This window comes from Amblyraja radiata, chromosome 39 (assembly GCF_010909765.2).
Source record: "Amblyraja radiata isolate CabotCenter1 chromosome 39, sAmbRad1.1.pri, whole genome shotgun sequence".
NCBI classification, from domain to species: domain Eukaryota; kingdom Metazoa; phylum Chordata; class Chondrichthyes; order Rajiformes; family Rajidae; genus Amblyraja; species Amblyraja radiata.
The window spans coordinates 16859356-16886112 of NC_045994.1; the positions used below are offsets into that span (position 1 = coordinate 16859356).

Consider the following 26757-nt stretch of genomic DNA (forward strand, 5'->3'; position numbering starts at 1 on the left):
GTGCATTTGAGAATGTGTTTGTATTAAAAAATATATTGTTATCAATTGTACTCATCCATATATTTATCAATCCTTGCTATATTGAATCTGATTCAATATTGTTTGGCATAATACTGTGGATTGAGAGCAAAGGTAACTGGAATATCACTGGATTGAAGGAACTGTCTCTGTGAAAGGTACTACATTATTGCAGGCTGAAAGCATTCTCATCTGAGTAATAATTACAACAAAACTGTTGCTGTTGACTAGTGTGTAATGCACTTTGCTGTTGTCAAGACAGTGTTAATTTGCATTCACTTCTAATATCAAACCCATGACCATTTTAGCTACAATCAAGTACGTTTGGATTATTAAAGATAGACATGATCAAATAGAAATCTATTGTAGCCGATAAACAGAATGATATATACAGTTCAATACGATGGCCCAATGGCCGTTTTATTTATTGACCATTAATAACTGCTACATTTTTAATACCAACAAGGCCGTGCAGTTAACAAACCCAAATGCAAGTCAATTGGTCCTTCACAAACCTAGTTCATGTGATTTTTGCCTGGAATAGATATCCCCTGAGGTGAAGTTTTTATTTTAATGCTGATGTAGTTTAAACAGAATCCCTTTGTGGCCTGTTTAGCCTGCATTTATTCTCAATTTCGATCTGAAAACCCGCTTACCCATCTGCTGCTCATTCCACCGTGTCTGTAGCTACACGTTAGTCTGTCACCCATTCCAATGATAACCAGGGAAGCTGCTGGACACAAATATTCTACAATTCTCACCGCCCCACCCCCTCCCAGAATACAGCATTAAATCTGCAAAAGGTGCAAACAAAAAAAAAGTCCCATCCCATGATCAGTACCACTTCCTGCACTCCTTGGCAGATGGGACCATTGCAAGTGGAGAGAAAAAAAAGGGGGGGGGGGGGCATGTGGGCTGAGGAAGGACCTGAATGAGCACATTAAATTGAAAAATTTCTAACACATTGGAAAGATCTCTGTTCGATTTGTTTCAACTGCTTCAACATTCAATTAACTTTAATACAGGTAAAGACAGAAGTAGTTAAAAGTTCCACATCAAAAATTTAACCAAATGAAAGCATAGGATTAACAGAATTTGACTTTGTATTTTTCAAGTGCCAGCCCTTGTATGTTAACAAAAACGAATACAGTTTCCAGCGCTTTCTAAATTAGGATTTTAAAAATAAAATGATCCAGCAGTTCTGTATGGTTAATCTGCAGTGTATCACACCACTCCAACAACAATTTACTTGAACTCCTGGGGCTGTGCCAATAAGCTTTGCATTTTGATAACTAAATGCTATATTAGAAAAAAAACTTGCAATTCCAACAGATTAAAAAAATCATTAACACATTTAAAGGTACATACAATTATTCTGGCAAAAATTTGCAAACATATCATCTTGGGGCATGTCACTGACAGCCCAGTTACTATTTCTGTCCAACCAATACACAGGCAAGTTGTTATGTGAACATATTTTAAAGAGGAAACATTTTCACATTCGATTTAATGTGGCAACCATTTGTATTCTACCGACGAGGATCAGAATTACCAGATCCTGTATGTAAACTGCACCAACCAGCCATGTACCAATTGATTTATTGACAAGTCAGTTGTCTCTAGTTTCATCAATTAGAATGTTCACATCAGTAGAATTGGCACAGCCTTATTTGATCCAGAAGCCCAGGCAAACGTGACAATCACATTAAGACGATATTGAAGAAAGCTTGTGAGGTTGGCAGTCTCTCAGTTTGGTGAATGCAGAAAATTTCAACTGGAAGGCCTTCCAGGACATTGTGCTGCCTGGGAGACAATTGGTGGAAAACACACATTTTCCCCCGGAAACCTAGGAAAGAGCATTTAAAAACCAATGTACAACTGATATGCAATAAAATACATTTACAGTACCTCTTATGCATATGTAATCAATATTGCGAGCATAGTTGATCATTTACACTAGAATATACTACATTCTGAACACCCTCCGAAGAGACACGTCAAGAGATTTTATCTTTTTAAAAATTACTTATTTTTTTCTGAGATGCTTCAAATAGTGACTTAGCCAAGAACCGACAAAACATATCAACTGTGGCAGATGGGCTTGTTGCATGGTGTGGGCATCCCTGCCCATGGAACAGAACCCACAACTACCAGGTGAAGAAGCCAGTGGTGCAATTGCCATACTGGCATATCACTGACAATATTTAAATTTTACCTCCCACAACAACATTCCCCCCCCACCCCCACCCCCTTCCCCTTCTCTCCCAATATGCAATGGCTTTTAGGGGACGATGCAGAACGAACTCCAGTAATAAAATGTAGCCTCAAGACACTGCAGCGACAACTGCCTGAAGTGTTTGCAACATGCCAGTCGTCACGCACGACAGTGAAATGATTCCTGCCGTCAGCCTCTTGAAATCAGTAAAAACACACCAAGAGAAAACAAAAGTAGAATTGCCATGTGTTAACGGTGGAGGTTGTGAATATTTTAATCTTACATGGGGGGGGGGGGTGAACGGGTAACAACCACATTTCTGAGTGCACCAGGATTTTCCTCGTCCTGGTTCCCTGTGCACCCGCCACCTTCAATCAAACACAACTTGGCAGAAATGGTGCTAGTTTTATTTTACCAATGGCTGCAATATTAAAAAAAATATGAACGTGTATTATTTAAATATTCAGATTTTGGGAGTGAGCCGATAGGCTCGCCTTCACATCTGGAAATTTCAGTTTTAACCAACGTCTGAGCAAAATGCCGTGCAGTGTCAAGTGTAACACTGTGGTTATCTGCACTGTTGAGATCAGGGAATGATGTTCCCAGAAGATGGATGCTTCAGATATATTAGAGCAGCCCATATCCAGGTCAATACCCAGAAGTGCTTTTGCTATCACACCACTATGTTTTAGACTTGGTTTCTTTAATTAAATGATTAAAACACTACTTCAAAATAACACAGAAATAAACATCTCACTATAGTATTTCATTGCTTTAAACTATGCTGTGTACATGCTGAGAGCTCAAGGGACTCTAGTTTTTCATGTTCTGATGGATCATAATATCTTTGAACACCTCCTACATTTACAAAGTATGGCCTTGTCCAATAGAATTGTGGAAAACAGGATTATTTAATTTTACAGTTTGAAATCAAATTTGTGGAATGCAAAACTAAACTGCCCAGTGTCTGTATAGAAACACAGCATCTAATATTGTGCAATTTGTCTGCCTCATTTTATAAAAGTGGCAGCATTATGTAGAAATCCCTGCTTTTATGTATTCACTCCGATGGCTATAGGAAATAGATTGTAATTTTTTTTTTTTTTTTTAAACACTGGACACAAAAATTGGCAGGCATCCAGCATCTTTAGACAGAAGCTTGAATGAGACAGATTTCCATGATTTCTAAAAATGAATTACTTTCCTTTTAAAATAAATACAATGCAGTTGACATCTTTCATTGATCTGGCTTTGAAAAAAAATTATTTAAGTAAACAAAGGCTTGACGTGTCCGCTGTGGCAGGAAACCACTGGCTATAGGTAGGAAGAGAGAGTCCTTTCTGCTCACTGGGTTTGGTAGCCTGCCATGCCAAATCCTGCTTGGTTGGTTATCACACTGGGACTTTGACCTTGTGGAGGCTGGACTCCGTAGTTAGCACCCATCCACGTAGCAGTGGGTGGTGTCTGACTGCAAGACAAAAGGTGGAGACAAAGCACTGGAGAGAGGTATCACTAAATAACCAGTGTTACACATTAAATTAAACCAAAACAGGACCACCACCTATTCCAAAACTCAGTGCTAAGATAATTACATAGCTTGGATAAACTTGGATACATTACAATCTTTTCTCGTCCAAGTCATTTTAATTAGTGAACTGCTTAGTCCCCAATGCAGATGTTATCCACAAAATAAACCTCAAACAGAATGGCAAATGGCTCATTCTGTTCATAGTTTTGAGACAAAAATATTCTGATCAGTTTATTCTTCAGATTTCCCCCCACACAATGCACAAGTTGCCAGTGTTCCAAAGGCCACCTTTGGCAAGCAGAAAAGTAGACTCCATTAAAATTCATGGGCTCAGAAAGATACCATTCTGTCATGCAGTAAACTGACATTCTTTCACCAAGTTAACATTGTTTTTTCTCAACAGGTAAACAGATTCCCACAAACCCTTCAATACAACTTGATCTAGCACATAACAGTCTGAAGAAGGGTCTCGCCCGAAACATCACCCATTCCTTCTCTCCAGTCGTCACCCATTCCTTCTCTTCAGAGATGCTGCCTGTCCCGCTGAGTTACTCCAGCATTTTGTGTTTATCTGACACATAATAATATTTCAACACAGAAGAAATTTTTTTAAATGTTCTCTTACTCCATTCTGAATCCTTGTTGATTCCAGGTTTGCCCATAAACTCCATAAGGTGGCATTTGCCAGCCATTAGGCATATACTGCCCAAACTGTTGAGTGTTTCCATACCACTGGCCAAACTGGCTCCAAGGTTGAGGATAGCTCATTTGATTTTGCTAATACAAAAGAAATAAATGAAAGGAAGGGGTTAAGAAACACAGCAAAAATACCACACCAATAACTACATTATGTGTTTAGAATACATTTTCTGGAACGTGCAATAGATTACGCCATATTGCCAGGTTTACCTTGGCCAGTACACATTAACAATGTTTCAATTTTTAAACCCCCCAATATTATACATCATTTTAGTGAGCACTGCTCAAGTCGGTTTTGACTGTGCCCATCATATGTCACTGAACCAGACTTTGGATAGCACAAGATGCTGTACGTCATGGATACAAAAATAATGCTCATCTGGATAAACTTTATTACAGTAATTATGTACCTAATTCCCGTGTCTCCCTACCCTTACTTTTTCTAACTATGATCTATTTCCATCGCTGTTTTTGACATTTTCACCCCACTCAGATGAAAGCCAAGTCTGTTTCAAGCAATTCAAGGCTGAAGAATTTGAACAATTAACTGTTTGCCTCTGCCACAATCACCCTTCTCATTGATCCATACACGTCTTAACGATGTTTTATCCAGCAATCTTCCACTAATCAAAATCAGCATTACTGGGCAAGATTATAATGCAGTTTTAACCTGGTTTTACTGCTGTCATTCAAATTAGAAATATCCAAACTAATATGATTAGAGATTGTTTTCAGAAAAATATTCAATGTCAGACACTATGTCAACTTTAAAGAATAATCAGAGAGAAAAAGAATGATGTGAACTCACTTGTTGGAACTGTCCCATGCCATCGGGTGTTTCTTTGCCCCAGTAACATTTGACAATGTGCCCTTCTATGGTAGTTCCATTGACTGAGACGATCGCATGTGCAGCACTTTCATGCGATGAAAAACTAAGAAAAATAGAAACACTTTATATACCGACTTTCAATCTTCCAAGCATTACAGCTATTACAATTCATGTTTTACACAGAGGACAAATGGAGCCAGCTGAATGCTGATGGGAATCAGTCTTTGGAACAGATTATAAATCTGTCACTTATTTTCTCTGTGTAACAAATCAATGCTGAAAGGCAGTCCACATAATTTTAAGTAGGAAAGAACTGCAGATGCTGGTTTAAATCGAAGGTAGACACAAAATGCTGGAGTAACTCAGCGGAACAAGCAGCATAATTCCTTCTCTCCAGAGATGCTGCCTGTCCCACTGAATTACTCCGGCATTTTGTGTCTACCTTCCTACTTAATATTAAAATGTAAATCCACACAGTCCACATGCATGAATTGTTAAATTAACAAGTCTGCCAATGCTGGACATAAAATGGAGACAATCACTTGCTAAAACCACAATCAATTTGAAAGTCCTCAAGCAGTATGAAAATCTTGATTTAAAACTTTACAATGGATTTCCAGCGGAGTCACATTTATCAATTATAATTTGTATCATTTTAATGTATTAAATGTTTCAATTAATCACTAATGAGATAAGTACGTGTCTTGCAAATGTGGGGTCTGTATTGTTTAAACTACATTTGCTACAGGGGTTTTGGATCGTTACTGCACTTATGTCAATAGTATATTGGACAATGGAGGACCTGGTGTGGGGGTGTAGAACAAAGGAGGTGCCAGCCTCCATAGGAAGTGCTTTGTAACGTTATCAGCGCCATATGCATACCTTGCATATACAGGCGAGGAATTTCACTGTGCCTTGTCACATGTGACAATAAAGTATTCCATTCCATATTTAAGCAGAACACCATGGCAATGAAAAATTCTCATTTGAAAATAATTCCAGTTACGAGCCAAATATTAAATTGGATAATTATGCACATTAACCATCCTTGCTGAAGCATTAGTTGGCATATTGATATTTAATTTATATGTTGGTTTATTACATTTTATGGACTAGGCTTTAGACTGTAAATTAAACAATCCAAATTTCTTAAGGGTCTCAACCCAAAATGTCACCTATCCATGTTGTCCACAAATGTTGCCTGACCCTCTGAGTTACTCCAGCACTGAGTGTCTTTTTTTTGTAAACCATCACATATAGTTCTTTTGTTTCCACAATCCAATTTTCTCACTCTTCGAGTTCTGATAAAGGGTCATCGGCAGTGCTAACTGTTTGTCTCCAAATATGTTGCGCGATCTGATGAATATTTTGAGCAGTTTGTTTTTAATTGTGAATATTCAAGGCCTGAACATACCGTACAAATGAATATCCTTTCTCAGGAAACACTCTGATTTCCATGATTTGTCCAAAGGGCGAAAATGTCTGGCGCATGAGTTGCTCTGAAATAGAAAAATATTTTGAAGCAAGGTTTGAGAAATATCTTCAACAGATTAAGGATTTACTGGATTTGTAATGCTCACCACGCCAACCAGAATACAGGCTACCTTAAATTATGCTGCTTTTGTAGGTTTATAGAAAGTAGTTTATATACATACATTGCTATTTATGCAATTTGTTAAAACAGAATAGTCACAGTGGTCCATTTGGAAATCAATGTTGAATATGGACATTTATTCAAGGAAGATTGGATATTTATTATATGAGCAGATTGCAAATTCAATTTTTACATTCAAACTACTGTCTACAGTTGTCATAAAAGAGGAAACAGTTGACAGACTGAGTAACTACTGAATGTTTTTAAAGGGGGCCACTGCTAATTCCCATACCGACCTCTCTGTCCTGGGCCTCTTCCACTGCCAGGGTGAGGACACACGCAAACTCGTATTTCATCGAACAGCATCTCGTATTCTGTTTCGGCAGCTTACAATCCAATGGTATGAATATTGAATTCTTAACTTTCAAAATAAACCTGCCCCCGTACCTTTCTTTCCAATGCCCCATCATCTAGTTCCTTTCCCCTCTTCCATCTCCACCTTCTGCTTATCTCACACTCTTCCCTTGTCTGGATCCTCTACATTCTCTATCCCCACACCCCCATACTCTGCAGCATGTCCCTGTAATCATAACTATTCCACATCCATTTATATCTGATTGTGCAGTCAATTCATGTAACTCACTGTGACTAATTTGCTTTTTTTTCAGACACAATGCCTTCAAGCTTGCACTACTTGTGTCCTTCCCCTATCGCTCAATACTCCGTCCCTGCCTTGTAGATTCCTGCCTTTTGTTTGCATGCATGTATTACAGATATTAGGTATTACCTGTCAGTCCAACGGCTATGCCACCACAATAAACTGTGCAGTTGCTAGGACTGGATTGATTGACAACTTCTTCATAGGACAGCTGTTTGGTATTTGCTGTAAAATGGGAAACTTGCATGTTAAAATAAATGCCATAATCACAGCCACCGAGATATTTTTTAATCTATTTCTCCAATAATCACAAAACAAGCCTTCAGAATGACAATTTTAATTTCACATGGTTTGTCATGACATTATACAATTCAAGAACTGTTTTTTAACAAGACTCCACAGCTTTCAAGATACTGAGTGAAGCTGCTCATCAGACCCATCATATTATTTGATATTTATGAACACATTTAATTACAAAGTATATTTATGCTGTTAAAACACATGAAATTCTAAATCGCACTATACTGCTCGTTTCACATACGTTCTGATGTAGTCTTTGGTGCCGGAGGCTTGCGAGTTGCCCAATTTGTTCGGATCTGCCTTCCTCCAAGCCACTGCCCACCCATCTGTTGAATGGCATTCTCAGCATCCTAACATAAAATGGAAACAAGCCGTCAGAAATAGATGAAACAATCAAATTACAGCATTTGGCAACAAAGTTGGAGAAAGGTGATGGGTTTTTAGCATTGGGTATCAGCAAACACTTCCAGTAAATCTGACAAGGGTCTGCCACTCCAGTTCCTTCAGCGTGTCCTTGCAGCATGTAGCAATGCTCATCCAAAACAGACCCATTTGCCCAATACATGTCTCTTCCAATGGAGATCACTAGGACATTAGTGATAGTAGAATTAGGCCTCTCGGCTCATCAAGTCTACTCCGCCATTCAATCATGGCTGATCTGTCTCTCCCTCCGAACCCCATTCTCTTGCCTTCTCCCCAAAACCTCCGACACGTGTACTAATGAAAAATCATCAGTCCTTTCTTTGTTTAGGAAATTATTCTTTCATTACTTTGATTACACAATTAGCGCACATTGGAAGGGATATAACAAAAATATAAAACAGTTAAGGCGACTTTGAGAGGTGAAAACTGCAATAGATATGGCAGAACCATCAGTGTTGTCCAAAAATAATAAAAGGTCTGCCAAAGGAGGCCAAACATGCAAAGTTATTTTAAAATGCAGTTCAAGAAGATTGAATACTATCATCCGATAAGCATTATCAGAGCCTGCAAGTAGTAACAATCATAGTTTGCATGAGTCTTTACAAGTTATGAGCTATCCAAGTTTTCTTCTTAGTCATGGAATTTTTGAAAACATTAATCAGCTGACAAATGAACTAGATTCATAACAGCAAATTGTACCAAATATAAATGTTCTCTTACCCACTTATTATAGAAGGATACAAAACCATACCCTTTGGATTTTCCTGTCGCCAAATCTTTAACCACTCTAGCATCACTGAAAATATAAATAAATAAGGCATAATAAATAAATACATTTCTTGCTGGAATAAGTTTACTGTAGAGAATAAAAGACAGGAACCACACACACACACACAATGCTTATTGTCAAGACATCACATCTCACCTTTGCAAAAGGAACCACTTAATGCAAGACACCATATTCTACAAAGCACTTTTCTTCCTCTCCATTATAAAATGTACTACATCTTCAACTGCTAGTTTACTACATCTTGATCTGCTAATTCAGTTACAACAACTATAACGTGGTAAACATGCAAACTGTGACTGCGCTGGCTAACATACTTACAGGCGTTTTTTTCGTTTTAAAAGCTATTCAAATAGTTTGTAAGTTCATTCATTGTAAAAAATAAAAAAAAGCTAACTGCCTGCTAGGCATGGTCAAAGTAGCCATTCCTAGTTGAATAAGTCACCAGGCCAAATCAAAGAAAAAAAGTTTAGATTGAACAATTCATTGAATGGCTTTCCTTAACCATGCACAATACATAGTACTTGTTGCCAACAAGTATTCTACCTATTCTTAAAAATACAGTATATGAAATAGAAAAAAAACTAGAAAAATAAAAAATAGGAATTAAAAGGCATACATCGCCTGTTAACAATTCTTTTAGTTTCTCGGTAGGGTGAATTCGTTACCCCCTTTTTGGACTGTGGGCAGCTGTAAATTTTGAGAAATTGAGATTTTCAGAAACGGTTGCAATATTCAGAGAAAGCTAATAAGATACTGTATTTCCAAAATTGTTAACAGAACTACGCAGACTAGAATATATGAAAAGTGCATTATACAGACAGGATCAGATCACTAAAGAGTCGATCGTGAACTATTTTAAGTAAAATTGAAAAAAAACAAAGTTAATTATCTGTTTACAAAGACAAAAGGAAATAAGAAAACTACAACTGAGTGAACGATTATCCACTGTGACAGTCCCTTGTGTTAGCCATGGAAATCCTGTCCATTCTTCAGATATTCTGTAAAATAACCACAGCCCTATTATTTTGAAATTGATTCAGAACCCATCTATGGTGTATCTTCTTTTGCCCCAATTATTGGTAATTATGTGAATGTCCAGGTTAAATGTTTCTCAGGTGATTTGTTAACTCATAATTTTATAAATATGCTTTTCAAAAAAATCTATTATGAATAGCTAGTATGAATAAATTGCTTTTTTTACCTTCAGTTGTGAATGCTTTGGGAACATCTATGACATGCTTCTGTATAAAATGCATTTGGAGTCCATGTTTAACATGAGATTACCATGCAACCGCACGTGAAAATATCAACTCTGTGTGGATCAAGAGTAGAGGACACAAACTGTCTGTGAGGAGGTGTTGTTTAATCTTGTACGAGTACTGCTCCATCACTTTAAATCTAATATCTGGCTTGATTTTGTTGACCCACATAGACTGGATTTTATCCTACATCCAAAGAAACCCCAATAATATTATTAGCACCCATATTTTATTTAAGTAAAATGAAGCTGTGATGTAATGAACAAGTAATCTGGTTTTTTTAAATATGATTTAACTTGGGAAAACAATATGAAATTTCATATTAAAATTAATTCCAGGTTCCAATGCCACACAGCCCCCATGCTAAAGAGATGCATGGTTGGTCCCCTCCCAGATGCACAACGTTGCTCAACCAATCTCATTCAAGGCATTTTCCAGTGGCACAGGGTTTTTACCCATTCAAACCTTCTCACTTCAGCATATCACCACCAACCATCTTTCTCAGTTCAGTTTAGAAACTTACCACTGTTTATTGATGACAGAATCCCTATATGGAGGTTCCAAATCCAGTTTACACCCATAAAACTAATTTGCAACAGCTACTGAAGTATGTGTTAATTTGCTGGCTTTACAAATCACCATTATTTTATACCATAGCCCCTTTGTTTTGTTGTTATCGGTGGTGCAGGAGTGTAGTTTTTGTCAATAACCCATCTTAACAATGTAACCTGCTTGATAGCTTTTATCTATCAACATCACGAGCTGATGCCAGAATGCCTCCAAGAAGCTAAAAATAACCAACGACAACTTTAGCAACAGTACTTTTTGCTACTACCTGACCACATCCATGTAGGCCAACAAATAACACCTTCAAGCTCAAATGGATGAATGTTTGACATTATAAAACTCAGATTGAAGCCAAGACTGTAATGCTGCACTAGATGTTAATATAGTATTAAAAATAATCAATAACCTGTACCTTCTACATGGAACAGACGGGCAGCATTCTGCAAACACAGTGAAGTGAAGGACAACGAGAGGAATGCATTAAAATTCCTAGAGCCCTTTGAGTATTGGAAGGTTATTTCAACCATCAAATTACACACCCTTCGCGAGAACACCTTCAAAACATTCAATACAAACATACATAGATTATTTTTTTACTTCAATGCAGAAATGCTTCTGCAGTCTTCCAAAGGAAAGAAGAGTTAGTTTAATATTTGAAGTTAAGGTAAGTTATGTGAGAAAGCTAAATGATCCCCCCTCAAAACAAATCTGGAAAAAATGCCAATATATTTTGTGCCTTGCACAACATGCTTTGCTTCACTACTTAGAACATTTAAGATATTATATTACTGGAGTACACAGAAGATTACAAAGTTCTGCAGTGACGATGGTCTCCACATTGTGCAGTTCCAATGATACACAATCAAAAGGTGACATACCCCATGGAGATTTAAGTACCAAACATCTCTTAAATGTCTGGATCACTGCAACTCAACAAAATGCCAATGACCCAACTACAACTGCAATATTTTACAATCACAAAACCTAAACCAAATAATTAAATAGAAGTGGTTTCAATGGTGGGTGAATGCTTTCATAGAGATAAATACGCTTCCAATTACATGAAGTGGGGTAGCATATCACGATATTTGACCCCAGTTATGTATTAAAAAAAATCAAACAGGATTTTCTTGTTAAGCTTGAAACTCCTGTATGATGAATTTGTAATAAACCCAGACACAAAACAGTACAAAAAATGTAAACATTACACTTTTAAGTTAAGGAATGTACATAAATAAGAGCCTGCCTTTCCAAACCATAACACTCTGGCTTATGCTGACAACGGTATGAAGGTTCTGCTAGAAAGCTGTGACTTGCAAAAGGTGAAGATTAACAGCTCGTTTATCAAATACCATTCCCCATATCCAAGGAAAGAGTTGTAAGGTGTGTTTGGAGAATTAATATAGCAAAGGACGTGAATCCATGCCCAAGCTTTTGCTCACACACTTGGCATGTACCAGAGGGGCACTGGGCACTGGATATCCATTCTGACACAATCGCTTCATTGTGCAGATGGAAAAGGCTCTTCAAGGATCCTCACCTGTGCTATTCTCTTCCGGAAGAAAAACATGATGACTATAACATTCACTCTGCCATCTTTTCCTCCCACCGAAAAGTAGATATTTTTTATGTTTATCCTATCGACCATCGAGTGTGTGCCATATTTGGAATACCTTTCTTTGCGTTCTCTGTAAACAATTCTGTTTTGTTCTTCAGATGTACAACAGTGATGACGGATGTCCTGAGGAGGCCACCCACAGGCTTCAGTAACCTCACTAAGTGGCACCAAATGTGGTAACTCAAATTTCACTGTACTTTAATTGGTATATGTGACAAAAACTGACCTTGTAACCTATACCTGTCAGCAAGCCATTACTGGCCACCTCCATTAGCTTCAGGTTGGCGCAGTCTGCGAGACAACAAAGCAAGCAATAAGGAGGAAACATCCACTTCACATCCTCGACATTCAGCTAGAACCCAGGCAATTTCCCTTTGCTAGAAGGGTAACTAGGCGGAGACCAGGTTTCCTTAAGAATCAGCGCGGGAATCTGTGCAGGAATTGGGTGAAATCTTAAATGAATATTCGTGCGGATTTACTGTGCAGATGGACAAGGAAGCTGCTGCTGGGTTCAGGGAGAGAACAGCGATATCTTGGAGCATATCAATGTCACGCAGTTGGCATTGGAGGTAGTGAAGGCGTAAATATGGATACATTTTAGACTATCCTGGTGACTGGAACAGCATTATAAGCACAGTGGCATGGCGGTAGAGTTGATGTCTTGCAGCGCCAGAAACCTGGGTTCGATCCTACGGGTGCAGTCTGTACGGAGTTTGTAGTTTGTTCAATTTGTATACAGTTTGTTCTCCCTGTGACTGCATGGGTTTTCTCCAGGTACTCTGGTTTCCTCCCACATCCAAAAGATGTGCAGGTTTGTAGTTTAATTGGCCAATGTAAATTATCCCTAGTGTGTGTAGGATAGAAGTCGTGTATAGGAGATCGCTGGTCGGCGCAGACTCAGTGGGATGAGTGCTTGTTTCAATGCTGTATCTCTAAACTAAACACATGGGATCCAGGGTGAGGCATTAGCTCAGGTACCTGAATGAGCAAGGCACAGAAAGATATGAAATACCCTACATTAACTGACCTTATTTTTGTCCCAGTACCAGGATCAGCCTGCACTACTAACATTTATCTATCTGCGGATTAGCCGTCACATTTAGACCACAGGTTTCTGAGGAGAAGTGAAGCAGATAACGCCAATCTTACTTCCATCATTACTGAGACTTATATATGGTGGCATTAGATCAGAAAATATCAATCCCCATGGATGGAAAGCAAGTACTACCTAAACAAAACCTTTGTCATTTGAATTATACTGCCTCGAATGTGACAATTTTCTCACGGCACCAAGTCTAGGTCAATTTATTATATTTTCATTGCTAAAGCGTTCATTCATATAAAGACAAGCACATGAAATTGAACATTGGGGTATCAATGTTTCTCATTAAAAAAAATGATATTCTAACCTGTCACAAGCTATTACCAAGGCAGTTAAATAGCTTAGGAAAAATTGCCAAGAAACACAGAAATTGAGCTGTGACGCATGTTCTGAGTATAAATGGAAGTGAACTATTTGTACTTACCTGAACAGAAAACTTGAAAACAAAAGGCTTAGAAGAATATAGCAAAGTAACAGGTACAGAATTACATTAAACAAGAAAAATGTTACTTAAAGGGAAACAAATAAATAGAACAAACCCGTGAAAGAATTAAATGTCAATATTTCTGTTCAAAATTAAGACTTTCCATATAAACAAAATTTACTATGGTGGGTGGTGTTTTCCCAAGATAAAAACAGTCTTTTTATGGTACAGAGGTTTTTTAAACCAGTAATCATTTGAAATGTATTTTCTAACTTATGAAATCGCTTCGTTGACTTAACTATCAAAGGCAGCTGTGTTACCAAGCCACACTGTTCCCAGCAGGTACCTATGATTTTGCAGAATACTCAGACAAAGGCTCTTTGTATTTTATTGCTTAATCAATTATAATTTAAAAAAGCCACCTTGATTGGTAAATTTAGTTGGCTCCTCAATAGAAAAGAAACATACTGAAGAGGGTCTGATTGTAGGTAGAACTGACATCTTTCAGAAATTCCAAGATTTTCCAACATATTTTATAGCTAATAGAATACTTTTTGAAGGTAAGACACAAAATGCTGAAGTAACTTAGTGGGACAGGCAGCATCTCTGGGGAGAAGGAATGGGTATACTTTTTGATCTTTATTGCAATGTTAATAAAACCACATCAGTCAATTTGCTTATTGTAATGTCGCTCAAAACAACACAGAAATAAATGACCAGATCATCTATTTAAGTGATGTTTCAATAATAAATATTATCCAGAAAACCAAGAGACTCTCCAAGTTCCTTTAAAAAATAAAATGCCACAGATTATTTTCTAAACAACTGAAAGGACAGGGAACTATGAAAGTTGTGTTAAATGGATCAGAACATTGGATCACCATTTAAAATGTGATTGACAATACCAGAATGGGACTTTCATCGCCTGCTCGATTCATAATGCAACTCCAGAAATGGGGAATTACATCAAACACAGATCTTGGACTTTCAATTTAACATTCCAAAATATTCTACACATTTAACTATCTAGTACTTTCATAAATAGAAATTTACGATCTCTTCAAGAAGTAAATCCACGTACCAGAAGCCCTGGCCATTTGATTATTTTAACATAACCAAATGTCCAACTTTGAACCAAGTCATGTGGTGACAGTGTAAAATCCAGTGAATTGCATTGATTGCCAAATTCCAAAGTTATGTACAGTACGCACTGATCAAAGAATCTAAAAGCACAGAAATTTTTTAATTTTTACCAAACATAAATATCCAATTTGAACGTTCCCTTTTGTCCTGAAATAGACAAAATTACAAATATTACAGTTTAAGAATAAATGGTCCTGGAAATTAAATTTCCCCTTCTCTGCACATCTTAAAGTATTGTTCTCCTTTCCTGTGACAAATGTAACCCAGTAAAACAGCTGACAATTGCTTCTCCTGGTATTTTGCTTGTTACCTAAAGTGATCCCTGCATGCTTTTGCAAAATAAATAATGGCCCGAAAAGTTTTTACTTCCCTGAGGAACAGGATAACTTAACCAAAATCAACAACTCATCACAGGGTGCTGGGATACGGTATCCTTGCAGTACTGGCCTTTGAAGTTAGTCAAAGTTTAAAATGTTGAAATCTTATCAAGCAACTTGAAACTCCCCAATAAAAAGGAAAATAAAATTTTAAGAAATTGAAACCGATTACTCCAAATGTCAGAATATTTTTTTAGCAACTTTAATTTAAGAAAGAATCAAGCTACTATTCAACAGGTAACCATCAGTACAAAACTCTGCACAAAACATCAAAAAGTAAAGATTTTAAATCTTTCAGTATATGTAAAATTACCATTATGGTAAAAAGGGACCACAAACCTTTGAAAGTGTTAAAGTTTCTGTGTCCCTCTGTTTACTTTGGAACAAACTATGCAACTCAGATTCAGTAATGAACAGCTGGCGATACCTGATGCAAAGAGCAATCATTTAAGCCACTGTTTCTTCAAGTCAGACATCTTAACTTACTTCATTTATTTAAACCAACTTGGTTTACCCAAATTCTCCGAACTAATTCACATAAACAGTCACAAAATAAATATTATAAATCACTCCACCAAACTGAAAGCGAGAGAAAATTAACTCTGATGCATTTAAATAGCAGGAAGTTTACAGATACTGCTTTACAGAACTATTTACAGTATGGAAACCTCCTTCATGTAGGTGGCAAAGCCTGCAATATCCCCGCGTTCCAACAGAAAGCTTGGTTACACTTGCAGGTGGATGCTTATATTCCACATTATTGCAAAGCCATCTGATGATAGCCTATATACACTGAATTTTCACATTAGCAACTCTGATAGTAATAACATGTAACAAAGGGATAAGGTAGATCTCTATAATTTTTAGTTAAACTTAAGCCTGTTGCTTTAAGTCCCAGTTTTTTAAATAAATATTTTCACTGCAGAACAGCTAATCGACATAGTGTGCACATGATTAAATTTGAAATAGTGCATAAAGATGTATTATAAAATGAAGAAACCAATTACCTGCACACAACTACATTTTGCTGCTGCGTTAAACACATTGAAATTGCAAGTATTTGATGCAAATATGATGCAAAGTGTTTCATGAAGCCGACTCAAAAGAAAGCTTAGATAAATATTTTTTCTGATTAAGCCCAGATTCTGTACTTTAAAATCATCAATCCACTGGAAACAATGACGTAATTACATCCAGGTTGTCTTTAAGGGGCTCTTGAGCTAAATAGTAGATGCCATGGTATTATAACCCAGACTGAAAAAATTGAATCAAAGACTGAATGCACTGTATGTGATTTAGCTGTTTAAAACCAAACAGTGTAAAATTTCCCACCAGGATATACTTACGATATTCTTCCAAATGGTGCAAACGCTGCTTTTATATCTTCTGTGGTAATTTCTGGACTCAAGTCACCAACAAATACGTGGAAATGATCTGTTGAGTTGATGAAAGCTGATTTTCAATTCAGGGAAAATAGATAAACCTGTTCCACAGCAGGTTTAACAGTATTTCAACTGTATGAGAAATATAGGCTGACAGACCAGTATATTTTACACATTCTATCTGTTTGCTTTGAAAATATTCAAACCACTAGGTACTGAAAGTTTGAGCTACAAAAAAAATGGGCTTTGTTTATTGTGGACAGTAAATCGGTAACAGCAGAATGTGGTTCCTTTATTTTGGAGATTAAACTGGCCAAACTCAATGCATTCAAAGGAAGATTTGAAAATGAACATCCGAAATGGTCCCTTTCACCAAACATTGGCTCCGAATCTGAGAATCACGTTATCATTTACTGAAACGATCTTACTCAAGAGTGATCTTTAGGATGCTGCTGAACACAAATGTAACAAGCAGGTGGTTTATACAATTAACAATTTATTTGTAGACTAGTAACAATCCAAAGATAATTTTCCTTTTAAATGTTATATAGGGTGCATTGTGCTGATAAAGCATGGTATCTATTGGTCTATGGCTCCAATTCTAAAAGTATACACAAAAATAATTCATGATCAATAGATCTTGAGTATTTTACACATCCATTTAGTTCTAAAAAATTAAGTCTCCATGCTTTTTTGAAATCAGGCAATGGAGTGGAATTGTTGAGATTCCCGTCTCGGAACTGGTACTGGAACCTGGAAGGCAGGAAATGGTACATGGAAGGTGGCAACAATAAGAAATAAAATCCAATCCATTTTAGATTTGTATGATAAATGTTTTTTAAAAAATCATGCTTCTTAACGTGACACAGACTTTGGAAAATATAGTAAATGTTGATGGTTTATCTTGAAACCACAAAACACTAATTCAGGAAGGAACCATTGAAGTTCCAGTACTTCTCTAACACTACCTTGATCAATACAAACTGAATTTACAGCTTTTCATGTCAATTATGTTAACTGCTTAAAATGATTTAATTACAACTCTGGTATTTACTTTTCAAATGCCTAAGCAATTGTGGGAATGACAGAAAGCTGATTAATTATACAAATGAATACTTCACCAAAAACTGAAAGAACAGGGTGTGTTAAAAATAAATGGAAAGCTGCAAACCTCCCTCTGCTTTGCAGTATTTTGCGAGAGAGACTATTTGAAATGGAGAAAGATATCAATCCAATACTTACTACTTGTGTCTTTCTTCTGACTACTTGGAGTTGTTGCCCAGTTCACTTTAACTTCCTGCAAGTGATTTCATAGAGATGAGAAAATAGGTTAGCCTGTTTCAATTATTAAAGTATAGATCCGCTAGCAAAATATAAGTCTGCATTCATTCTACATATCTACTACAGTTGGATATTTGCTGAATAATTCTAACATTTAACTTCCAACTCCAATGGTTTTCACTTAAATCCAACCATCCAACTACAATGGATTTTCTCCAAAGCCTCTTTTGGAGATATAACAGCAGCTAACCTGGAATATTCCGAAAAGCTGAAGCAATTGTATTGTTAGAATAATAAATTATAAAATAAGTGAAACAAGCAAATGCATATATAAAGTGGTGGTCCTTCCTTTACATAATTAGCACTTTTTGTGAAGAGTTTGATAATATGTCAACAGAAACTTGTGGTGGCAACCGTTCCAGATAATTTTATTTGAAAATTATTGAAAAAGCACAATTGCATGACAGATGATGGAAAGATTGTGAGTGTTGAGAGTCCAGCACACGGAATACATGGGCAGTAGCGATTCCTCGGCAGACTGGTCGTTTTCTTAGGCAGACCCTCAGGATGAGCATGACTTGTTTCCATTGTAGTTCTGAGATGGCTGATGTCAATGTGGGGCAGGAGATGCTTAAAGGGTGGAATGAGGGTAATTGGAGAGGTGATGCAATCCATAGGTCTTTTGCATTTGACCTCTGTGTTCCCTATGAGTGGATAAGGATGCCTGCTGCCCTAGTCATTCCCTTTCGTCTCTCCTACTTTCTGGGAGATAATACAGGAGCTTGAAACCCCAGATATCCAAACGTAAGAACATCTTCTATCCCCCAGTTATCAGATTCCTGATCCAATCATGGCTTTCACACCCCCTCCCTGGAGGTACAGCCATATACTCTTATTCCTAACATTACCACATTTGTTTATTCCACTGTTGTACTTTAATATTTACTAAGCGCTACTTTGGAATGCACCATTTTGCTGTTTTGTATTCCTCATCTTTATTATTATTTTTATCATTCCTATCTGCTTTTTATTCTGCAAGTGCAAAATGAACATGGCATTACCTTGTACCATGGAGTATTTGACACTATTGTATCTGCCTCCATCATCACCCTGGCAGAGCATTCCAGGTTTCCACCAACCTCTTAAAAATAAAACTTGCACCACACATCTCCTTTAAACTTTTCGCTCTCACCTTAAAGCTATGCCCTCGAGTTTTTAACATTTCCCCCTTGGAAAAAGGTTCTGACCATCTAACCTATCTGTGCCTCATAATTTTATATACTTCTATCAGGTCTCCCCTCAGCTTCTGACTCACTAGCGAAACCAATCCAAGATTGTCCATCTTCTCCTTGTTGTTAACACCCTCTAATCCAAACCTCTTCTGAACCCTTTCCATACCTGATTGAAATAGTAATAAAAACAGTTTCAGGCTGAATTTTCCCCAATGATAACACAGCATTAAAAAAGGTCCACAAAATTGCTGGAGGAACTCAGCGGGTGCAGCAGCATCTATGGAGCGAAGGAAATAGGCGACGTTTCGGGCCGAAACCCTTCTTCAGTTCATATTCCTTTTCAATTACCACTCACCCGTTAAGACTAGATGATAGCTTACCTTACCCATAATTTTACGTCCGTTCATAGCTGCTAATGCTGCTGCTGCATGCCGATGCTCATAGAATTCCACAAAGCAATAAGGGTCATTGCCAGTCTGTCGGAATAGGAAAAACAGATCGATACTATCAATACGATTTTTGATAGAAATGGGTGGAAAAACCAGAACAGACTTGTTAAAACCAATACGACAGATATCAAAAGTGCTCTAATTTAAAGTGACACAATAAAATTAGCATCAGCTAACTTGAATCCAACTTACTCTAGCAGTTAACTATATTCAATTTTTTTTTCTAAATTCAATGTCTTACTGGACATTTGAGAACACTCAAATAGCTGAGTGTGAAGAATGGACCGGATTGAAAAGTTTGACCATCCATGTCCTCCAGAGATTCTGCCTGACCTGCTAAATTACTCCAGCTTTGTATGATTTACTCCAGATTTCAGCATTTGCAAATCCTTGTGTCAGCCATATTTCTTCTGCAGGTTTGGGCAGCCAGTGTTATGTCATCTAACTCCAAGGACGTGTATTTCCCCAGATACACATAGCAGGAGCTCTTGGATAGGAACTGTACTCAACTTTGTTAAACAGATACATTGAAGCCAAGATTTATTTTTTGGCAACCAGTGGATGACCCCGTTTAGATCAGTGCCCAGGACAGGCAGAGATGGACCAGAAACCAACTGCACAAGCATCCTTCATGATCACAGAAGTAAAATATAAATAAATGTAACAGGGGTAAAAACAGTGATTCAACCTATTTACCAATTAGAGGAGAATGAAAATAAACTTTGACACAAACTTTCCCAATTCTTGTACGCGAGATAGTGTAACAAATGGTAATGTCACCTTTCACAAGCAAAATCAAAAAGAAATGACACCAGTGAGTAATCCCTTCAGCAAAGCTTGAGTCATAGAAGTGACAATTCTCTCCTTAAAAAGTCTAAATCTATCTGAAACAAATTGTGCAATAGTTTGTAAAATGATAAAAAGTTTTTAAGCCTACTCTCATATGAGATTGTTATAATCTGTCCTACAATAAGTAGAGCTGAAAATCTGGGAACTTTAGTGATGGATTCATAGAATTATACAGCATGGAAACAGGTCCTTCAGCCCAACTTGTCCAATGCCAACCAGAATGCATATCAAAATTAATCCCGTTTGCCTGCATTTGGCCCGTATCCCTCTAATTCTTTTCTAACTATGTAACTTGAACTTGAACTAAAAGTATTTTAAACATTGTGATTGTTCCTGGCTCTACCTCTTCCTCTGGCAGTTCATTCCATATACCCACCATTCTCAGTGTGGAGAATTTGCTCCTGGGGCCCCTCTTTAAATCTTTCCCCTCGCACCATAAATCTCTGCCCTTTGGTTTTAGACTCCTCGTCACTGAGTAAAACACAATTTTATCTATGCCCCTCTTGGTAAAATCACCCCTCAAGCCTCCTATCCTCCAGGGAAAACAGCCTGGTCCCAGCCTATACAATTTGTCTTTGTAACTCATGTGTTCCATTTCATGCAACATTCTGTAATTTTTTTTAATCGGCATCCTCTCCAGTTTAATCATATCTTTTCTATAGCACGGTGATCAGAACTTCATACAATATACCACTCGACCGTCGTCCTGCCATTGGCACAGCTGTTCTCACAGCAGGCAGGCAAGGTGTTCTTGTTTTGTGTCCTGAAGCCCCTGGCAAAAGGTGCCTTTGAAGGTGCCAGGAACTCTCTGGGGCAGAGGCTCCACGTTAGGGCTGAAGGAACTACACAAAAAATAATTTTATATTATCACTTTTCATGTACAGTCTCAACAATATTTGGATTGCTTCTTTTGTGTCAATGTTGCATCTATCAACAAACAAATGCTAATCAAAGATTCTTTAAAATGGAATACCAACACACCTCAACAATCATCTTGCAGCTTTTGCATGGTCCGATTTGACTGAAAAGTTGAAGAATTAGGGCTTCCGTCACATCCCTGGAGAGATTCCCCACATATCTATAAATAACAAAAGTAAAATATAACTACATAGAAGAGTAAGTGTTCTGATAATTACTAAAGAAACCGGCAAATATTTCCTACTACATTTTTAAAGCCCTATTGTTCTCAAACATTGAGCAGCCCACACCAATACATATCCAAGTAATAATGGTGCAGAGTTACAATACTTCTACTTAAAATGTGCATCCAAAAATGTAACAGCTGATATTTACTGACTAACTTTATTAAAACAAAAGTTTATTGATTTAAGAGATTAAAAAAATGGTTTAAAAACAGAATAGAAATGGCAATTATTTGGAGAGATCTTTGTTTAAACATAATTAAATAATCAGTAGCAATGATTCAAGGAATGTAAAAAATGGAATTAAAATATGTTCCAATTGTTACCATTTTAGTCAGGATTATGAGATTCATTTTATTACATGGGGTTAAAGGGTTTTGTGTAAACGATTATTGGAATCCTATAAATTGGAGGGAGAAGGAATAGGAAAACAACACGTCAAATGCTGAAAGAATACATGAAGTTGGGAAAACAAGATTAATTAGCAGCAAATCCATCAGGAACAAACAGGTTTTCAAATAATTATACACCAAATTAATGAAAATATGAAAACCGGGTTTTCAACTGAACCATTCCACTTCAGCATTTAATTTCTACAAACATTTCTCCTCTGCTGATGACTTAGGTGTTTCTTATTGAGACACTGTACACTTGATGCAAGATGCACTTTGATCTGCCTGAAACCTTGTGTCAGAGACATATATTGTGCAAACAGGCCCTTCGACCCAACTTGCCCACGCTCACCAACATGCCCCATCTACACTGGTTCCAACTGCCTGCATTTGGCCCCTATCCCTCTAAACCTATCTTATCCATGCAGTAGAGCAATGTATAGATAAAGATATTTTTGAAATAAGAAACAGTTGTGAGCAAAAATCCTCGGTGCAAATCATAACATGCTTTCCATCCTGTTCTCCTGAATCATACCAGGATATGGCTCTCTGACTAGTGGCAATCCTCCAGGGCTTTTCATAGGAGCTTTAATAGTTTGTTCTATTCTCACCTGGCACATATTCCTATACCTTCCATTTAAGCAAACAGCAATTTTGAACAAAATTGAGTGCCCCAAAACAACAGCACCACATTTGGGCACCGAATGCTACAATTACATGACATCAATTAACTGTTTAGACTGGCAATTTGTCAGGCAAAAGCAAAAAATGTATAATCACCTGTTATATTTACTCTATACGATTTTGGGAAACAAGTAACTATTTTTAAGTAGCATGAAAGGTCCTTGCATAATTTGCAAAGACTGATGTGAACCAATAATCATTTCATAGCAATGAATTGTTATTAAACACAGTTCTCGTTTTTATCAAATCCGAAGCTAATTTGTTCACCAAGTCTCAAATTCATTCTACCAATTAAATTTGTTTTCCTCAAATAAATTGTTTTGCTGTGACTAGGAACTCATTGAAAGAAAACTTTCCCAATTAAGCATCCAAATCTCCACATTGAACACGTCAACAGACAATTATCAAATTGCAAAAGCACCAATCCGACTGACACAAAATTGTCATATAACTAGACAAAAGGAAAACATGGATGGTGACATCAGGCGAGGTAATTCAGTCAGCTGAGTTACTCCAACACTTTGTATCATTTCACTTTAAAACCTGGCATGGTTACCATAGGGCACCCTCCCTTCTCACCTGCTGTCACTTTCAAGGTGGAATATGTCAGAGGGGGAGGGGACAGCAAGACATAGCAGCAGGTGAGAAGGGCTCACTGATGTACCTTGCGAATTAAGAGTGGGGTCAGAAGCTGGGGCTCTAAGCAGCCAGAGAGATGATGGGAGCAGGGGATCGGTTGGCAGGTCATTCCATTCACATTCAGTTTACATTTTATATATATATTTTAAGTTTCTAGCAATCCTTGGTGCTTTAGAGAAGTGTGTCATTAGTGGGCCAGGGTTGTATTGTCCTTTCATTATCACATGACCTCTGTTGGCATGGAAAAACAGATAATTCAGAAAGACTCTGGAACTGTGAAGGAAAACTGATGTTCAACCTGCAATCCATAAGAGAAACACTTCCTCAAATAGCTTCCTCCACAGCACTGAAAAAGTTGAATACTTAATTATAAACAAATTATCAACAGTAAGATCATAATAAACAAATGAATGTGCTCTAATGCTGAATCTAAATATCCAATCACAAACAGGTAGCGCCAGATAATATTTTCCTTTACAATAATTTGAGATTCTGTCCCTGAATCCATATAAATAGGTAACAATAGAGATACTGATGTCCGAACATTTGAAAAACCAGTAAATACTTAGAATTATTCACTCTATCAAATTATTTCTATTTGTGGTTTTGCAACCATTAGACCAAATTATTACACACCTGGCAGGACACTGACACTATGAAGAAGTGCCTCGACCCGAACATCACCTATTCCTTTTCTCCGGAGATGCTGTCTGTCCCACTGCGTTACTCCAGCTTTTTGTATCACCTTCAGGACACTTTTGACATTGTCTCCCTTCTGACATCAAGAACTATTAGAAATTAGCTTTCTAATTTACATTGCCCCCCGATTAAATATTCTAACATTTTTATCCTTCCTTCATTTCTCTATGGTCTCACCCTCTCTGTAATTCTTTAGCCTTACAAATCTGCAAACATATATATCATAACAGCATGGAAAGGCACCATTCCGCCCATCAGAGAGCAGCCACCCATCCATATTAATCCTGTTTTCAGCACTTGGCTCGTAGCCTTCAATGCCTAGGAAATTCAAGTGCTCATCCACACATCTCTTAGATGTTGTTAGCGAATGCTTCCACACATGCATGCATGTTCCTGCAGCAATGACCATCCACAGATTTAATCACAACTCCGCTTTCCACTCAAAGCTGTGTACCCTGAAATTAACTGCCAATTTTTTTATCTGAATAGATCAAAGACAAAAATGCTGGAGAAATTCAGCGGGTGAGGCAGCATCTATGGAGAGAAGGAATAGGCGAAGTTTCAGGTCGAGACCCTTCTTCAGACTGATCATTTATCATGATGCATTTATCATGAAGCTTCTTGGACTTTTTCCGGTGTATTAATGCAGTGCAATATAGCAATTTGTACTTATTCACAAACATGATTTCAAACAATTGTGGTCAATCAATTGGGAGAATAGAATCATACAAATAGGTGGATTCATAAGTAAACACATTTCACTGAGCAGTCATCATCTTAAACAAAACTGAATAGACGATGCTCAGTTTAGTTTATTGTCACGTGTACCGAGGTACAGTGAATACCCTTTGTTGCGTGCTAACCAGTCAGCAGAAAGGCAATACATGATTACAATCGATCCATTTTCAGTGTAGAGATCATAGTTAAAGCAAGAAATGTTGCTGTAGGAATTTGAGATTTAAGAGTGTGGAACGATTGTAATATGAGTTTGTAGATCTGCTTCTGTGGCTAGCACGCAAATAGCTGCCTGGGTTGGGCACCATCTTGGAAGCATTAATATTCATAACTATACACATGTGTATCTTCTATACACTTTTCCTGAGATATTACCGGTTAGAATTTAATATGCCTGATGATTTGAAAACTAAAATTGAATATTCACTTTAAAATATAATTCAAAATTAGCTGTACTATAGTTTTGTCTGTATTTAATCACAATGTAATTCCACTTTAATCTACTATATTTAACTCTTAATTGTGTAATCGGTCAGAGGCTTTATTTCAAAAGCTGATGACAAAACAGGAAATGTTGATGCTGCAACTTTACATTACATTATAAGTCAATCTCAGCACAAACTAAATGAAACACTTGAAATAGAGCTCAAGATGCTGCAACTTTACATTACATTATAAGTCAATCGCAGCACAAACTAAATGAAACACTTGAAATAGAGCTCAAGATGCTGCCTTTTGTTTTCATGCTAGGGTGTTTTCATTACCTTAAAAAATAACTTATTTAACCACCTGAACTTCAAAAACAGTGGGGGACAATAGACAACTTCTTGTTTGACATTAAACCTCAATAAGACTTTCGAACGAAAAAAAAAAGAAACATCGTCTGTTCATATACACTCAGGAGGTAAGAGAGAGCAAGTAAATCCATCACTTTACCCTTAATATAGACGTTTTAGGAAGTAGTTGAGTCACTAAATAGATGGAAATCCGATGTTGGGAGTGACATTGGGCAATACTCGAGGATGAGCTAACTTTGCTGAAAGCAAATACTCCTTTCCACTTGGGGGGGAGAGGAGGAATACTTTTCTCTGAGATGTATTATATTTATTAGACACAGGCTATGAGGGGGGGGGGGGGAGCGCGGTTTCAGCGCTCTGCTCTCTCCTGAGCACCAAATAAAACCGGTTGACTTGAGGTCCGAGGCCTTGGGATGAAAATGACAAGGCCCCGAGGCAGCAGGGAGCTCAACCCCGCTTTTTAAAGCCTTCCCCTGATCCCCAAGGTGCCTGGAAAGCTGCGGGGTCGGTTGATTGTTTGTGTGGTGGAGAAGTGTGGAAGGCCTCGGCCTCTCCCTCCTTCCATCAGCCGCGTACTCACTCACAGGGTTCTCGGCTGCCCGTCGTCCTCCATCATCATGGTGGTGGTGTGAGCGCTGAGGGTTCAAGGTTCTCTTCTAGTGGTTAAACTAACACGGTCCTGCCTGGGGGAGGGGGGGCGGGGAGGGTTTTAATTAAGAGGAGAGGCGGCGGAGGCGGTGGAGCGGCGGAGACGGCGGAGCGGGAGCAGCAGCCGGACAAACAAAGCCAGAGGAAGAAGAAAATAATAATAACTCCACACAGACACAGGCAGAGAAGATGGCGGCCTGGCCTGGCGTGCCACAGTGCGCCTGCGCGGGCTCTCCAACCAGCGCGGCGCGCGGCACGTCACTCAACACCCACACAAGTTGGGC

The 26757-nt window shown here is 37.8% G+C and overlaps 1 protein-coding gene across 5 annotated transcripts; it reads right to left on the reverse strand.

Moving 5' to 3' along the window:
- Window positions 1-407: 407 nt before the first annotated feature.
- On the reverse strand, window positions 408-26757 carry tia1 (TIA1 cytotoxic granule associated RNA binding protein). Of its 5 annotated transcripts, none has more exons than XM_033013657.1 (13): window positions 26410-26757; window positions 21719-21815; window positions 19820-19915; window positions 18169-18223; window positions 16891-16996; window positions 8985-9060; window positions 8083-8191; window positions 7671-7766; window positions 6704-6788; window positions 5269-5392; window positions 4387-4538; window positions 3582-3701; window positions 408-1864 (listed from the first exon to the last, which is right to left on the reverse strand). In XM_033013657.1, the coding sequence occupies exons 1-13, from the start codon at window positions 26442-26444 to the stop codon at window positions 1789-1791; spliced, it is 1227 nt and encodes a 408-aa protein (XP_032869548.1). In that variant the 5' UTR covers window positions 26445-26757; the 3' UTR covers window positions 408-1788. The 5 variants fall into 5 exon arrangements, with proteins under 5 accessions (XP_032869548.1, XP_032869549.1, XP_032869551.1 ...); XM_033013658.1 differs by having other exon boundaries at window positions 16891-16978; window positions 26410-26756; XM_033013660.1 differs by having other exon boundaries at window positions 26406-26756.

Bases quoted from the DNA above. Each gene is read 5' to 3' on its own strand.
- tia1 (XM_033013657.1), bottom strand. From the start codon at position 26,444: ATGATGATGGAGGACGACGGGCAGCCGAGAACCCT. The intron at 16,997-18,168 runs GTAAGTATTGGA...ATTGAAAATCAG, and splicing joins TCAGAAGAAAGACACAAGTA to CTTTCATCAACTCAACAGAT. The intron at 4,539-5,268 runs GTGAGTTCACAT...CTTTTGTATTAG, and splicing joins GCATGGGACAGTTCCAACAA to CAAAATCAAATGAGCTATCC.